The sequence below is a fragment of the Scyliorhinus canicula genome, chromosome 19 (genome assembly GCF_902713615.1).
Source record: "Scyliorhinus canicula chromosome 19, sScyCan1.1, whole genome shotgun sequence".
NCBI classification, from domain to species: Eukaryota; Metazoa; Chordata; class Chondrichthyes; order Carcharhiniformes; family Scyliorhinidae; genus Scyliorhinus; species Scyliorhinus canicula.
In genome coordinates, this window is record NC_052164.1 from 106,520,660 (window position 1) to 106,539,216 (window position 18,557).

General features: G+C 49.4%; 1 protein-coding gene across 1 annotated transcript in view; it reads right to left on the bottom strand.

Moving 5' to 3' along the window:
- grik4 (glutamate receptor, ionotropic, kainate 4) overlaps nucleotides 1-18,557 on the bottom strand; it is a 229,077-nt gene that overhangs the window by 57,228 nt on the left and 153,292 nt on the right. The window contains exons 12-13 of the mRNA XM_038778816.1: nucleotides 16,215-16,322; nucleotides 4,871-5,074 (exon numbers count right to left, since the gene is read on the bottom strand). Coding sequence (XP_038634744.1) covers nucleotides 4,871-5,074; nucleotides 16,215-16,322 — 312 coding nt within the window. The remainder of the gene's footprint in view (nucleotides 1-4,870; nucleotides 5,075-16,214; nucleotides 16,323-18,557) is intronic.

Genomic DNA, 18,557 nt, shown 5'->3' on the forward strand with positions numbered 1-18,557 from the left:
TGAGCACGGGGCACAATCACTCCCAGCTGGAGGAGTCCTGTGTAGGTTACTGCAGGTTATTATACATTTCAAAGAGTAAGAGAAAGGAAAATACCTGAATTGCAAAGAGTAAGAGAAACCAACAATTGGAGTTGGATTGAGAAAGGCTTTGAGAGAAAGATGTAAATTTAATGATGATTCAGATTTAACTTCTGTTTTTGACTTGGCAAGGAATATTCCTCTAATACCTAAACTCAGTGAAGAAGGAATAAAATGTATTTTATATCATTTGAAAAGATTGTTATGAAGTTATTATGTCCACAAGAAATGTAAACAATCCCATTACAAAGTGTTTTGCAGAGTGATTCAACCATTTCTGATGAACATTTGGCAGATTATGATACAGTAAGATTGCTGTGCTAAATGCATGTGAGCTGGTATTAGCTTATCAGTAAGCGTTTTGAAACTTGAGGAAGAGTGAAATTGAGACTTCTTTAGAATTTACCAGAGAAAATGATATTTGATCAATGGTTCGGCTGACGAAGCTGGATCATGATTTTGAAAACCTGAGAGAGATGTTGCTAATTAAGGATTTTGAGAATAGCATTCCTTCTAGAATCAAATTGTAAAATATCTAATCTCAGGGAAACTGATATCTGTGACTCATCTGTGACTGAGTAGCCAATTATTTTCCCCCAATTAAGGGGCAATTTCAAGACCCAGGCAGACATGGGGAGAATGTGCAAACTCCACACAGACAGTGACCCAGGGCCGCGATTGAACCTGGGTCCTCAGCGCCGTGAGGTAGCAGTGCTAACCATCATGAGTTTAGATCAAAGTTGATGTCTGCAAAAGGCATGAATTTCTTTCCAGGGAATTCATGGAATAATAAAAGGCATTCATGGAAGTTGTATACCTGTTCTCTTTGCTGTGTATTTTAGTCAATGGGATCATTTTTCTTTGCGTTGTGGCTATATTACTTATTGATAGTGTTGATTCCATATCAGGAAATGACTTCACAAGGATAAGACATTTGTCATCCCCTAATATGTGCAGCAAGAATTGACAATGTACTCCAAGAAACAGGGACTATTTCTAATCCTTCTTAGAAAGAACTGTTTCAGCTAAAGATATGTCCAGAGATTCAAAGCTCAAATTTCTAATATGGAAGAGACAGTACCATCTCCGATTGACCACAAAGAATAGAAGTCAAATGTAAACTAACTGACTCTGTCTCCTTCGAACGTGTCTGCAAATCCTATGTCACCTGTGTCAAAACGGCAGCAGACTTCCAGTTCATGAGCAATCAAAACAATCAGTGCGGTAAACAAAAATCATTTGAATATGGCATCTTTGACAAAGAGTCATCCAGACTCAAAACGTTAGCTCCCTTCTCTCTCCACAGAGGCTGTCAAACCTGCTGAGATTGTCCAGTATTTTCTGTGTTTGTAATTTGAATATGGCACCTGCTGTTATTTTTGGAACTACAGAATCTACAACCATCAGAATGAATATCAAAAGTAATATTTGAGCAGGGTGATTCAGGACTGAGTTGCAAAGTTAACGCTCTGATGACAATGTAAAGTCTGATTTTATAGGAGAACCACAGGAATTATTGAAACCAGAAGATGAAAAACATGATTCAGAGATTTTTTTCTGAGTCTATAATTTACACCTACTGGAATTTAAAAACCAGAAGATTGGCAGCAGTTAGCAGTAGCGTTATTGACAAAGGCTGAAATAATTGTGCCATCTTAACCAGGTACATGGATTTGAATTGTCATGAGAAAGGAGCTCCTGGTAATGAAATCAAGTCTCGTTTAACAGGCATCGGGAGAGTTTAGGGGAAACTGTCACAATTGACAAATTACATACAATGCAAGTTAGTTGTTAAAATGATCGGTCTTATTGGAGATTGTAACAGCATGCCTTTTTAGTTACGCTTGCTTGTGCAAATTTAGCTTTTTTTAAATTGGCGACACAGATGCTGGAGTTAGCCAATAAGGATGGTAAAGGCAATGGAGATCTGGAAATGCAAACAATGGATGTCCATGACCAACAAGGTTTTGATAAATGGGAATTAAACACAGAAAGGACTGGGGCAGAGATTGAATTTAATGTCTGATGTGACCATCAATTCACTTGAGACACGATAGGAAGTAAACTGTGGCTTTAATAGACTTACAACTGAGCCTGCCTGCGACCAGAAGAACTGAGGGCAGACTCACAAGGCTGCAGCACTTTATACTTCCGGTAGCGGGAGGGGCCATGGGCGGAGCCGAGGGTGGAGCCCTGTACAAGCTCCTCATCTCCCCCTGTGGGCAGAGCCGCACAATGGCTCACAGACAGAGCCCACAAGGATACAATGCTATACAGTGTGAACACAATGCTATACAGTGTGAATTACATGATGTACATTCACCACATTATCAAATCAAATGTAGAAAACAAATAGAGGGAAAGAAAGAGAGGAGAAAGATTTTTAAAAAAGGACAGAAAGGAAAAATTAGAAAAAAATGTTAACATTTATAATATTGTTGCACCTGTAAACCAACTTTTTGCAACTCATGTACCAGCACACCCAGGTCTCTCTACACAGCAGCATGTTTTAATATTTTATTATTTAAATAATAATCCCTTTTGCTGTTATTCCTACAAAAATGGAAAACCTCACATTTGTCAATATTATATTCCATCTGCCAGACCCTTGCCCATCTGCCAGACCCTCGCCCATCTGCCAGACCCTCGCCCATCTGCCAGACCCTCGCCCATCTGCCAGACCCTTGCCCATCTGCCAGACCCTTGCCCATCTGCCAGACCCTCGCCCATCTGCCAGACCCTCGCCCATCTGCCAGACCCTCGCCCATCTGCCAGACCCTTGCCCATCTGCCAGACCCTAGCCCATCTGCCAGACCCTCGCCCATCTGCCAGACCCTCGCCCATCTGCCAGACCCTTGCCCATCTGCCAGACCCTCGCCCATCTGCCAGACCCTTGCCCATCTGCCAGACCCTTGCCCATCTGCCAGACCCTAGCCCATTTACTTAAACATTGGTCACGGCTTCACAATTGTATTTTACTAGCCCGGCGATTAGGATCAGAGATGGGTTTACAAAGGTGGGACAACTGTCCATTGTCGCTTGCAGGCTGGGTTCAGGTAATTATTATAAATATCCTGCCAAGATTTTGTGTTTTTGTTTCAATGCTTCCCGATCTTTCAGCTTGAAAAAGGGGCCTGTAGCGGCTCATAACAGGGTTTACATGGGCGGGGAGAACTCTTCGGATTCAGAGGGGGGTCTTACAGAGGGAGAGGAGGTTGGGAGGTTGGTGCTGCCGAACCTGATGTTTGATTATTGGGCGGCCAATGCAGAGAAGGTTCTGGGTTGGTTCAGGGAGAAGGAAGTCACTTGGGTGTGGATGGAACTGGGATTATGCAAGGCGCCGTGTTTGGAGCTGTTGGTGACGGCATCTCTACCGTTTGCCCCAGCGAAATATTCTTTTGTGAAAAATTTAAAGTGCCCAATTCTTTATTTCCAATTACGGGGCAATTTAGCGTGACCAATCCACCTACACTGCGCATCTTTGGGTTGTGGGGATGAGACCCACACAGACAAGGGGAGAATGTGCAAACTCCACACAGACAGTGGCCCAGGGCCTGAATCGAATGAAATGAAAAAATGAAAATCGCTTATTGTCACGAGTAGGCTTCAATGAAGTTACTGTGAAGAGCCCCTAGTCGCCACATTCCGGCGCCTGTTCGGGGAGGCTGGTGCGGGAATTGAACCGTGCTGCTGGCCTGCCTTGGTCTGCTTTCAAAGCCAGCGATTTAGCCCAGTGTGGTAAACCAGCCCCTTGTGGGAATGTGGGACCTTGGCACCGTGAGGCAACAGTGCTAGCCACTGCGCCACTATGCCACCCTGGTACTCAACGCTGTGAGGCAGCAGTGCTACCCACTGCGCCGCCGTGTCGCCCTGGTTCTCGGCGCTGTGAAGCAGCTGTGTCAACCACTGTGCCACCCTGGCAAACTATTCTTTGAATCCGAATGTCATCTCCACATTACAAATATGGTGGCAACTCTGCCAGCATTCTAATCTGCGGGTAGTATCAAGGTGGGCCCCTATCTGTAGGAACCATCTGGTTGAACCAGCGAAATTGGATGCCATAGTTTGCGGGGGCGGAGGGGGGAGGTAAGGGGTCGGACAGACTTGTATTTGGAGGGTCGGTTTGCTAGCTGGAAGGAGCTGAAGGAGAAAGCAGGATTGGGGGTTGGTGGGTGGATAGTTCAGGTACTTTCAGGTGTTTGATTGGGTTCCAATGGAGGAACCATCCACTTTGCTGGAAAATACAACTCGACATTTTACCCTGACCTGTCTCAGCCAGAGCGTTTGATGTTCATCATGGGGACAAATGTCCTGGTTCTGACATCCTTCATCGTGATAGATACCAAATTTCACTCATAAAAATGAATATGTATTTTCATGGAAATCAAAAGGAAAATCACAGCTGTTCCTGGGCGAAACATTTTGATTCCTTAATCTCCAATCACTGTACAGTACTGCGAGATTTTCAGCATGAATGTTATTCTCAGCTGCAAAGAAAGGTGACTTCACTTTACTGGATCTAAAACGAATCTTTAATTCATTTACATAGAACATAGAACATTACAGCGCAGTACAGGCCCTTCAGACATTGATGTTGCGCCGACTTGTGAAACCACTCTAAAGCCCATCTACACTATCCCCTTATCATCCATATGTTTATCCAATGACCATTTAAATGCCCTTAATGTTAGCGAGTCCACTACTGTTGCAGGCAGGGCATTCCATCCCCTTACTACTCTCTGAGTAAAGAACGTAAATATTTGTCATATTGTTTGTTTTGTTCAGTACTCACCCTTGAAATAAGCTCACCAACCATCCCAGTCCATGTGCCATTGGCCTCTGCCACCCCGTACACGCCATCAGCTACCAGCTGGATTTTGTAATGAAACCTGAGGATTTGTGACAGTTCCTTCAGCATATCCACACAGAACCCCTCGTAACGCTGATTTCCCTCGAGCTCCTGGTACTCTGGTTTTAGCATCACGTAAGGATTTTCCTAAAGAGAATATGATGTCTGGTTCACAGAGCCACACTGAGATCATGAACACAGACGCTCTCTCACAGAGCACACAGCAACATATTGAGCAGAGATGCACAACAATCAGATCACAACAAGCCAGAAATTACTGTTTGTGATTTTAGTGTACAAATGATGTATACATGAACGTAGCATTTCCGCCCACTGCTTTTTGAATAACCAAATAAATTTGTTAACCTGAGAAAATAAAAACCTACAAAATTACAGATAAACCTCATGTGAATGTTTTAATAACAAGCTGACCATTCAGTGAGTGCAGCTGCACTTGATTCTGATATTTGAATATCTGATATAATGAGATAGAATCTTCATGATACAAGTCATAGATAACAGCGACATCCATCACCGACAACCGTCACCGACAACCACCATCAAAATCCACCACCGACATCCACCACCGACATCCACCACCGACATCCACCACCGACATCCATCACCGACATCCACCACCGACATCCACCACCGACATCCACCACCGACATCCACCACCGACATCCACCACCGACATCCACCACCGACATCCACCACCGACATTCATCACCGACATCCACCACCGACATCCACCACCGACATTCATCACCGACATCCACCACCGACATCCACCACCGACATCCACCACCGACATCCACCACCGACATCCACCACCGACATCCATCACCGACATCCACCACCGACATCCACCACCGACATCCACCACCGACATCCACCACCGACATCCACCACCGACATCCACCACCGACATTCATCACCGACATCCACCACCGACATCCACCACCGACATCCACCACCGACATCCACCACCGACATCCATCACCGACATCCATCACCGACATCCACCACCGACATCCACCATCAACATCCACCACCGACATCCATCACCGACATCCACCACCGACATCCACCATCAATATCCATCACCGACATCCACCACCGACATCCATCACCGACATCCACCATTAAACATCCATCACCGACATCCACCATCAACATCCACCACCAACATCCACCATCAACATCCACCACCGACATCCACCACCGACATCCACCACCGACATTCATCACCGACATCCACCACCAACATTCATCACCGACATCCACCACCGACATCCATCACCGACATCCACCACCGACATCCATCACCGACATCCATCACCGACATCCACCACCGACATCCACCACCGTCATCCACCACCAACATCCATCACCGACATCCACCACCGACATCCACCACCGACATCCACCACCGACATTCATCATCGACATCCACCACCGACATCCACCATCGACATCCACCACCGACATCCAACACCAACATCCATCACCAACATCCACCACCGACATCCATCACCGACATCCACCACCAACATCCACCACCGACATCCACCACCGACATCCACCATCGACATCCACCACCGACATCCACCACCGACAACCATCACCGACATCCATCACCGACATCCACCATCAACATCCATCACCGACATCCACCACCGACATGCACCACCGACATCCACCACCGACATCCACCACCGACAACCATCACCGACATCCATCACCGACATCCACCATCAACATCCACCACCGACATCCACCACCGACATCCACCACCGACATCCACCATCAACATCCACCACCGACATCCACCACCGACATCCATCACCGACATCCACCATCAACATCCACCACCGACATCCACCACCGACATCCACCACCGACATCCACCACCGACATCCACCACCGACATCCACCACCGACATCCATCACCGACATCCACCACCGACATCCACCATCAACATCCACCACCGACATCCACCACCGACATCCATCACCGACATCCACCATCAACATCCACCACCGACATCCATCACCGACATCCTTCACCGACATCCATCACCGACATGCACCACCGACATCCACCACCGACATCCACCACCGACATCCACCATCAACATCCACCACCGACATCCACCACCGACATCCACCATCGACATCCATCACCGACATCCATCACCGACATCCATCACCGACATCCACCACCGACATCCACCACCGACATCCACCACCGACATCCACCACCGACATCCACCACCGACATCCACCACCGACATCCACCATCGACATCCATCACCGACATCCACCACCGACATCCATCACCGACATCCATCACCGACATCCACCACCGACATCCACCACCGACATCCACCACCGACATCCACCACCGACATCCACCACCGACATCCACCATCAACATCCATCACCGACATCCACCATCAACATCCATCATCAAAATCCACCATCAACATCCATCACCGACATCCACCACCGACATCCACCATCAACATCCATCACCGACATCCACCACCGACATCCACCATCAACATCCACCACCGACATCCACCATCAACATCCATCACCACCATCCATCACCGACATCCATCACCGACATCCACCACCGACATCCACCACCGACATCCATCACCGACATCCATCATCAAAATCCACCATCGACATCCACCACCGACATCCACCACCGACATCCACCACCGACATCCACCACCGACATCCACCACCGACATCAATCACCGACATCCATCACCGACATCCATCACCGACATCCATCACCGACATCCACCACCGACATCCATCACCGACATCCACCACCGACATCCACCATCGACATCCACCACCGACATCCACCACCGACATCCACCACCGACATCAATCACCGACATCCATCACCGACATCCATCACCGACATCCATCACCGACATCCACCACCGACATCCATCACCGACATCCACCACCGACATCCACCATCGACATCCACCACCGACATCCACCATCGACATCCACCACCGACATCCACCATCAACATCCATCACCGACATCCACCACCGACATCCACCATCAAAATCCACCATCGACATCCACCACCGACATCCACCATCAACATCCATCACCGACATCCACCACCGACATCCACCATCAACATCCACCACCGACATCCACCATCAACATCCATCACCACCATCCATCACCGACATCCATCACCGACATCCACCACCGACATCCACCACCGACATCCATCACCGACATCCATCATCAAAATCCACCATCGACATCCACCACCGACATCCACCACCGACATCCACCACCGACATCCACCACCGACATCCACCACCGACATCAATCACCGACATCCATCACCGACATCCATCACCGACATCCATCACCGACATCCACCACCGACATCCATCACCGACATCCACCACCGACATCCACCATCAACATCCACCACCGACATCCACCACCGACATCCATCACCGACATCCACCATCAACATCCACCACCGACATCCATCACCGACATCCATCACCGACATCCTTCACCGACATCCATCACCGACATGCACCACCGACATCCACCACCGACATCCACCACCGACATCCATCACCGACATCCACCACCGACATCCACCACCGACATCCACCACCGACATCCACCACCGACATCCACCATCGACATCCACCACCGACATCCATCACCGACATCCACCACCGACATCCACCACCGACATCCACCACCGACATCCATCACCGACATCCACCACCGACATCCATCACCGACATCCATCACCGACATCCATCACCGACATCCACCACCGACATCCATCACCGACATCCACCACCGACATCCACCATCAACATCCACCACCGACATCCACCACCGACATCCACCACCGACATCCATCACCGACATCCACCACCGACATCCACCATCAATATCCATCACCGACATCCACCACCGACATCCACCACCGACATCCACCACCGACATCCACCACCGACATCCACCACCGACATCCACCATCAACATCCATCACCGACATCCACCATCAACATCCATCATCAAAATCCACCATCAACATCCATCACCGACATCCACCACCGACATCCACCATCAACATCCATCACCGACATCCACCACCGACATCCACCACCGACATCCACCACCGACATCCACCACCGACATCCATCACCGACATCCACCACCGACATCCACCATCGACATCCACCACCGACATCCATCACCGACATCCACCACCGACATCCACCACCGACATCCACCACCGACATCCACCACCGACATCCACCACCGACATCCACCACCGACATCCACCATCAACATCCATCACCACCATCCATCACCGACATCCATCACCGACATCCACCACCGACATCCACCACCGACATCCATCACCGACATCCATCATCAAAATCCACCATCGACATCCACCACCGACATCCACCACCGACATCCACCACCGACATCCACCACCGACATCCACCACCGACATCCACCACCGACATCCATCACCGACATCCATCACCGACATCCATCACCGACATCCACCCACCACCGACATCCACCACCGACATCCACCACCGACATCCATCACCGACATCCACCACCGACATCCACCACCGACATCCACCACCGACATCCACCACCGACATCCACCACCGACATCCACCACCGACATCCATCACCGACATCCATCACCGACATCCACCACCGACATCCACCACCGACATCCATCACCGACATCCACCACCGACATCCATCACCGACATCCACCACCGACATCCACCACCGACATCCACCACCGACATCCACCACCGACATCCACCACCGACATCCACCACCGACATCCACCACCGACATCCATCACCGACATCCACCATCAACATCGACCACCCTAGCAGTTTTGGCCTCACTGCCACACATTGCTGGCACCATCTCCTGCATCTGCAGCCTTTGGGACTCTTCCAATCATCTGTGCAGTCACTGGAATGCCACTGACACCCCCCCCGGAAATTCACGGCTGTGTCCTCTCATTTACATCAACTCTAGGAGAACCTTGTCCAGACAGTCGGCATCTGATTGGGACCCAGCTAGGTCCTGGGATCCAGCAGACCTCCGATTGCTGTCTCCCTTGGATCTTCCTGCCTCCACCTGATGTTCATTAGCAACTGTGTTCACCAGATTTTTCCCAAAGTCTGTCAACTAATGTCGCCCACTGATCTGTGTGTCTCTATGCTGGTGGAGGGTGGGGATGATAGCTGTGACACCTCACAGGTGGTCTCCTCAAGGCTCAACTCTCTTGGGTGTCGAGTGTTAGGAATGGGTTAAGAGACGTTCCAATTACATATTAAGTTGATGTTAAGTATCCAATAAAGACACTGATATGTAAAGGAGTTGCAGGTGGCACTTGTGCTTGTGATGGAGTTTCGTGTGGAGTGGGATCAAAGAGAATAAAGGTGTTTTGGGGAGGGGAACTCTTGTCTCCTTTACTCAAAAGCAGTTAGAAGCTAACATTGAGGGGGAAACGACTCCGGATGGCCAGACCTCACCAAATAGAGATCCTGTGAGAGAATGGACACGTGGCCAGTGAGAGAGAAGGATCATTTTGTCTGACATGAACAACTGACTTGAGACAGGGCATCTGGGTGAAGGTGGATCCTCACCTCTGTGGCGCAAGTCAACCTCACTGATGGTGACTGCTCTCTCCTCAGGCAATCCCATGATTTCCAGGGCTCGTTCCTCATAGGGGATGAGGACTCGGATTTGGCAAAAATTGAATTTGCTGAAGCTCCGATTCCATATTTAGGACACATGGTGGGAAATAGTCAAAAGACTGCGAGATGTGAAAATACAGCATTTGGGATTTTGCAGATCCTGCTACAAAGAAACAGATTTTAAAATTTCAGGGAATGAGCGGATTTTATTGTAAGTTCATGCCGAATTTTAGCAGCGTGGTAACACGACTAACAGAACTCTCGAATAAGAACAAAAATGTAACTGAACGGAAGACAGCCAAACTGCATTCCAACATTTATAAACTGTTGACAACAGCATCAGTCTTAGCTGCACCAAATTATGACAAGCAGTTTAAACTGGCTGTAGATGTAACATTGGTGTGGGGGCTATGTTGTTACAGGAAGATGAACTTGGAATTGAGATGCCTGTGGAGTATTTCTCAAGGAATTAAATCCTCACCTACAGAATGATTCTACAATAGAAAATAGACTTTAAGCTTGGTATTGTCATTCCAACATTTTGAGATTTATGTTGCCAGTAAGTCAGCAGAAACAATCATAGATACAGACCAAAGTACCCTAAAATTTCTGGAGAGGTTTTGAAATTGGAACACCAGATTATGGAGATGGAGTTTGTTATTACAACTGTTTAATTTGAATATCATTCATGTGGCTGGGAGAGAAAACATCATTGTTGATGCCTTGCCACGAGTGTTGTGAAGACTATTTGGAAACTTGTGTAAATATTTTAGACAAGCTGTAAGTCCATCTCTAACATAGAGCCACCCAGACTCGAAGTATTCTCTCCCTTCTCTCTCTCTTCTCTCTCCACAGATGTTGTCAGACCTGCTGCGACTATCCAGTGTTTTCTGTTGTTGTGTAAATACCTTTGGGGATATTTTACATGAAAGTATGTTTTAAATCTTGATAATGTTTGATAAGGTAGAACTGATAAGAAATGGTCGTGAAATGAAATGGTCTTTGAAATTAAGATGTTTCATTTTATAAAAGAGGGAACGTATTCAGAATTGGGGATAAATTATGATTTAAAAAATGAAATTGGGATAAAATAAAACAGGGAGCTGATAAGGGCAGCTGTATAAAGAGATTATGAGGTGGGAATTAGTATATCAGAGAGAGAAGCAAGTGTTTAACTGGTGACTAGAGGAAAACAATGGAATACCAAAGAGGTAACTTCAAAGTGGAGAGATTAGGAAATTGACATGTATGTGCTAAAAGCCAACTCCACAGGGTGGATATCATCAAAAGGAAAGAATAATATATCCACAGCACAATGACTGGGGAAAGGAGGCACAGCCACAACTCCCATCACAGCCACGTCCAGCTGCAGAAGACGTAAATGTAGCAGATACCCTGTGCGTGGTAATTATCTGCTGGATTTAGCTCACAGAGTTATACATAATATTTCGTGATACTTTGGGGAAAAAAGTAGAATCATTGAGTTAAGGGAACGGAGATAGTTGGGAACCAAGGGGTAACTTCATCTAATATTGTTGGTGTGGCCATAGGAGTATTTCAGTGTTCTAGTTTATTTGAGTCCTTCTTGTCATGTAGATGTGGAGAGGATGTTTCCACTTGTAGGAAAAACTAGAAGCAGAGGACATAATCTCAGACTAAAGGGACGATCCTTTAAAACAGAGATGAGGAGGAATTTCTTCTGCCAGAGGGTGGTGAATCTGTGGAACTCTTTGCCGCAGAAGGCTGTGGAGGCCAAATCACTGAGTGTCTTTAAGACAGGGATAGATAGGTTCTTGATTAATAAGGGGATCAGGGATTATGGGGAGAACGCAGGAGAATGGAGATGAGAAAATATCAGCCATGATTGAATGGCGGAGCAGACTCGATGGGCTGAGTGGCCTAATTCTGCTCTTATGGTCTTCTGTGTTTTCTCTTCTTTTAAGTTAATAAATGTTCCTTATTAATTCTTCACGCAGCAAGTGGACTCTTTCTCCCTGGTTCACACATTTTTCGTGCAGTATCCCAAACTAAAAGAACGACTAACACCCACTGTCCAGGTTACCCTCATATTTAACATCAGCAGCATTAACAAAGCACTCACCCCTCCAGTCACACCGCCTGCCCTCAAACTCACCCCCTCCACACTCACATCCTTCACACTCACACCCCCTCCCCTCACACCCCCTCCCCTCACACCCCCTCCAACTCACATCCTTCACGCTCACACATCCTCCATTCACACCCTCTAAACTCACACCCCCGTCCACTCACACCCCCGTCCACTCACACCCCCGTCCACTCACACCCCCGTCCACTCACACCCCCCTCCACTCACACCCCCGTCCACTCACACCCCCCTCCACTCACACCCCCGTCCACTCACACCCCCCCTCCACTCACACCCCCGTCCACTCACACCCCCCTCCACTCACACCCCCCTCCACTCACACCCCCCTCCACTCACACCCCCGTCCACTCACACCCCCGTCCACTCACACCCCCCTCCACTCACACCCCCCCCTCCACTCACACCCCCCCTCCACTCACAACCCCCCTCCACTCACACCCCCCCTCCACTCACACCCCCCGTCCACTCACACCCCCCGTCCACTCACACCCCCCGTCCACTCACACCCCCCGTCCACTCACACCCCCCGTTCACTCACACCCCCCCTCCACTCACACCCCCCTCCACTCACACCCCCCCTCCACTCACACCCCCCCTCCACTCACACCCCCTCCCCTCACACCCCCTCCCCTCACACCCCCTCCAACTCACATCCTTCACGCTCACACATCCTCCATTCACACCCTCCACTCACACCCCCCGTCCACTCACACCCCCCCTCCACTCACACCCCCCTCCACTCACACCCCCGTCCACTCACACCCCCCTCCACTCACACCCCCCCTCTACTCACACCCCCCCTCTACTCACACCCCCCCTCTACTCACACCCCCCTCCACTCACACCCCCCCTCCACTCACACCCCCCCTCCACTCACACCCCCCCTCCACTCACACCCCCCTCCACTCACACCCCCCCTCCACTCACACCCCCCCTCCACTCACACCCCTCCCTCCATTCACACCCCTCCCTCCACTCACACCCCTCCCTCCACTCACACCCCCCTCCACTCACACCCCCCTCCACTCACACCCCCCCTCCACTCACACCCCCCCTCCACTCACACCCCCCCTCCACTCACACCCCCCCTCCACTCACACCCCCCCTCCACTCACACCCCCCCTCCACTCACACCCCTCCTCCACTCACACCCCTCCTCCACTCACACCCCCCCTCCACTCACCCCCCCCCTCCACTCACCCCCCCCCCTCCACTCACGCCCCCCCTCCACTCACACCCCCCTCCACTCACACACCCCTCCACTCACACCCCCCCTCCACTCACACCCCCCTCCACTCACACCCCCCTCCACTCACACCCCCCCTCCACTCATACCCCCCTCCACTCACACCCCCCCTCCACTCACACCCCCCTCCACTCACACACCCCCTCCACTCACACCCCCCCTCCACTCACACACCCCCTCCACTCACACCCCCCCCTCCACTCACACACCCCCCTCCACTCACACCCCCCCTCCACTCACACCCCCCTCCACTCACACCCCCCCCTCCACTCACACCCCCCCTCCACTCACACCCCCCCTCCACTCACACCCCCCTCCACTCACCCCCCCCTTCCACTCACACCCCCCCTCCACTCACACCCCCCCTCCACTCACACCCCCCCTCCACTCACACCCCTCCCTCCATTCACACCCCCCCCCTTCCGCTCACACCCCCCCCTTCCGCTCACACCCCCCCTCCACTCACACCCCCCCCTCCACTCACACCCCCCCTCCACTCACACCCCCCCTCCACTCACACCCCCCTCCACTCACACCCCCCCCCCTCCACTCACACCCCCCCTCCACTCACACCCCCCCTTCCACTCACACCCCCCCCTCCACTCACACCCCCCCTCCACTCACTGATTAGTCAGCTGATGGTGACCGGTACGTGGTAATCAGTTTCCTTGCCCATGTTTAACCTGAAGCCATGAGACTTCATGGGGTCCAGAGTCAATATTGAGAACTCCCAGGGCAACTCCCTCCCGACTGTATCCCACTGTGCCTTTAGTCTGAACTAAAATCTTCCTGGGTCCGTATCCCTCTATTCCCATCCTATTCATGTATTTGTCAAGATGCCCCTTAAACGTCACTATCGTCCCTGCTTCCACCACCTCCTCCAGCAGCGAGTTCCAGGCACGCACTACCCTCTGTGTAAAAAAAACTTGCCTCACACACCTCCTCTGAACCTTGCCCCTCACACCTTAAACCTACGCTCCCTAGTAATTAACCCCTCTACTCTGGGAAAAAGTCTCTGACTATCCACTCTGTCTATGCCCCGCATAATTTTGTAGACCTCTATCAGTTGGCCCTCAACCTCCTTCGTTCCAGTGAGAACAAACCAAGTTTATTCAACCTCTCCTCATAGCTAATGCCCTCCATACCAAGCAACATCCCGGTAAATCTCTTCTGCACCCTCTCCAAAGCCTCTAACATCCTTCTGGTAGTGTGGCGACCAGAATTGAACACGATTCTCCAATTGTGGCCTAACTAAGGTTCTATAGAGCTGCAACATGACTTGCCAATTTTTATACTCAAACTTTTATACAACTGGAGAACTGTGTGCAGTTTTGGTCTCCGCATTATTGGAAGGATGTGACTGCACTGGAGAGGGTGCAAAGGGGATTCACCACGATGGTGCCTGGGCTGGAGGCTCTGAACTATTGGATAGGCTGGGTGTGTTTTTCCTTAGAATGGCGATGGTTAAGCGGGGGTGGGGTGGGGGTGGATAAGATTATCGGGGCAGAGATAGGGGGGTAGAACAAACAACAACAAAGAACAATACAGCACAGGAACAGGCCCTTTGGCCCTCTAAGCCTGTCCAGGTCATGATACCCCCAATGAGTCTGTTCCACCCAATAGACCAGTTCCACCATCCAATGTGTTAAATATCAATTCAATTTATCCATCGTTGATCCCTATACCTTGATACCCTTACCTTATAAAAATTACTTCATTTAAATATATTAATATCTTTCCAAGACAGACATTTCTAATCGTGGTTTCAAGCTCATCGAGAAATTGAATGCTTCCAAGAATAAGGAGATATCCGACATAACTGATCCAAACCAATTTCCTGATCCGAATGTTCTATCTGTGTCTATTTTTGTGGCATTAGAAAGACCAGAATGAGTTTTTATTGCCAGTTGATTCTGTTATAACACAAGAATGATTTGGAGTTGTCACTCTATTATACCTCAGATATCCTGCGACACGTGTGACCCTCCGAGCCTTGGCTTGAATGAGGCTGTCTAAATCATAATTAAATAACACCATGAAACTGGACATAGTCCGATGATTGGAGATGTGTATCCATTTCAGTCTCTCGTTCTGGTACACAGATTAATGAACACAATAAAAGTGCAGTTTATGGCTATTGCTTACCAAGATTGTTGTCACAATAAGAGTCTTATTGAACAAACTCTCTGAAGCATTTAACAAATAAAACCTTCTGTCCATCACTAGCCCATTCTCTGAGTGCCAGATCCCAACCTATGAAAGGAAACCAAAACTTGAAACTGTTGCTGAAGGAGGGAAAATGAATAAAACCTTAACACTTGTCATGAATTATCTCACTTGTATTTAAGATGGCTTCAATTTAATTTTCAGAAACATCAATCTTATAACCAAACTTTTCTGGAAAGTGTTACAAGAAGCAGTTCCTCACAATATTTCAATTCTCTAAACTAATTCAAACTTGATAAATTGCTTCCAATTTATTATATTTCAGAATTTCAATGACATAATTCTTTACATGATGATGCAACTAGAATTATTTATAACTACATAAGTGAAATAAGCTAAATGTTGGTAACTGAAAAGAAGTATCATTTTGTTAATAAAAACTAGGTTGTTTCAATTCTTATCTTTCAAGCGACAGTTGATTGGGATTCAGGAAAGTCACGTTCCTCAGAGAACAAAGGATAAGTATGGGAAGTTTAGGGAGCCTTGGATAATGAGGGATATTGTGAATCTTGTCAAAAAGATAAAGGAGGATTTTGTATGGGTCTGGAAGAGTGGGGACAGTTGAAACCCTTGAGGAGTATAAAGAAAGTACTTTAGCCGGAAATTAGGAGGGCTAGGAGGGGTCATGAAAAGTCCTTGGCAAGTAGGATTAAGGTGAATCCCAAAGCTTTTTATTCATATGTAAAAAGCAAGAGGGTGGCCAGAGAAAGGAATGCACCACTTAAGGACAGTGGGGGAAAATCTATGTGTTCAGCCGGAGGAAATGGGCGAGGTAATAAATGAATACTTTGCATCAGTGTTCACCAAATTAAAGGACTTTGTGGAAGATGATTCTTGGATAGGGTGTGTGGACGGTCTGGGTCATGTGAAAAATGAAAATCGCTTATTGTCACAAGTAGGCTTCAAATGAAGTTATTGTGAAAAGCCCCTAGTCGCCACATTCCGGCACCTGTTCGGGGAGACTGGTACGGGAATTGAACTGTGCTGCTGGCCTACCTTGGACTGCTTTAAAAGCCAGCTCTTTAGCCCTGTGCTAAGCCAGCCCCTTTGATATTGGCATCAAAAAGGAGGTGGTATTGGATGTTTTAAAAGATATTAAGGTAGATAAGTCTCCTGATCCAGATGGGATTAATCCCAGAATACTAAGGGAAGCAAGGGAGGAAATTTCTGGGGCCTTGACTGACATCTTTGTATCCTCATTGGCTACAGGGGAGATCCCAGAGGGCTGGAGAATAACTAATGTGGTACTGCTGTTTAAGAAAGGAAGCAGGGATAATCCTGGAAACTATAGGCCGGTGAGCCTCACGTCGGTAGTAGGTAAATTATTGGAGAGAATTCTCAGGGACAGGATTTATACCCATTTAGAAACAAATGAACTCATTAGTGATGACGGCATGGTTTTGTGAAGAGGTCGTGCCTCACTAACTTGATCAAGTTTTTGAGGAGGTGACAAAGATGATTGATGAAGGGAGGGCGGTGGATGTTGTTTACATGGACTTCAGTAAAGCTTCTGACAAGGTGCCTCATGGCAGACTGGTACAAAAGGTGAAGTCACATGGGATCAGAGGTGAGGTGGTAAGGTGGATACAGAACTGGCTCGATCACAGAAGGCAAAGGGTAGCAGTAGAAGGGTGTTTTTCTGAATGGAAGGTTGTAACTAGTGTTCCACAGAGATATGTGCTGTGGTCTCTGTAATTGTAGTATACACAAATGATTTGGAGGAAAATGTAGCTGGTCTGATTAGTAAGTTTGAGGATGACATCAAGGTTGGTGGAGTGGCAGATAGTGTTGAGGATTGTCAGAGGTTACAGCAGGATTTAGATCGTTTGGAGACTTGGGCAGAGAAATGGCAAATGGAGTTTAATCCGGACAAATGTGAGGTAATGCATTTTGGTAGGTGTAACATAGAGGGGAATATACCGTAAATGGCATCCCCACACCGGCGTGAAAACGGTGGTGGGGGGTGGAGGGGGGGTGGGGGGTGGAGGGGTGGGGAGGTGGGGGGGAGGGGGTGGAGGGGTGGAGGGGTGGAGGGGTGGAGGGGTGGAGGGGGAGGGGGGGTGGGTGGGGGGGGTAGGGGGGTGGGTGGGAGGGGTGGGGTGGTGGGTGGGGGGGGTGGAGGGGGGTTGGGGGGGGGAGGGGGGTGGGGGGGGGGAGGGGGGGTGGGGGGGGGGGAGGGGGGGTGGGGGGGGGGAGGGGGGGTGGGGGGGGGTGGAGGGGGGTGGGGGGGGGAGGGGGGGTGGGGGGGGGTGGAGGGGGGGT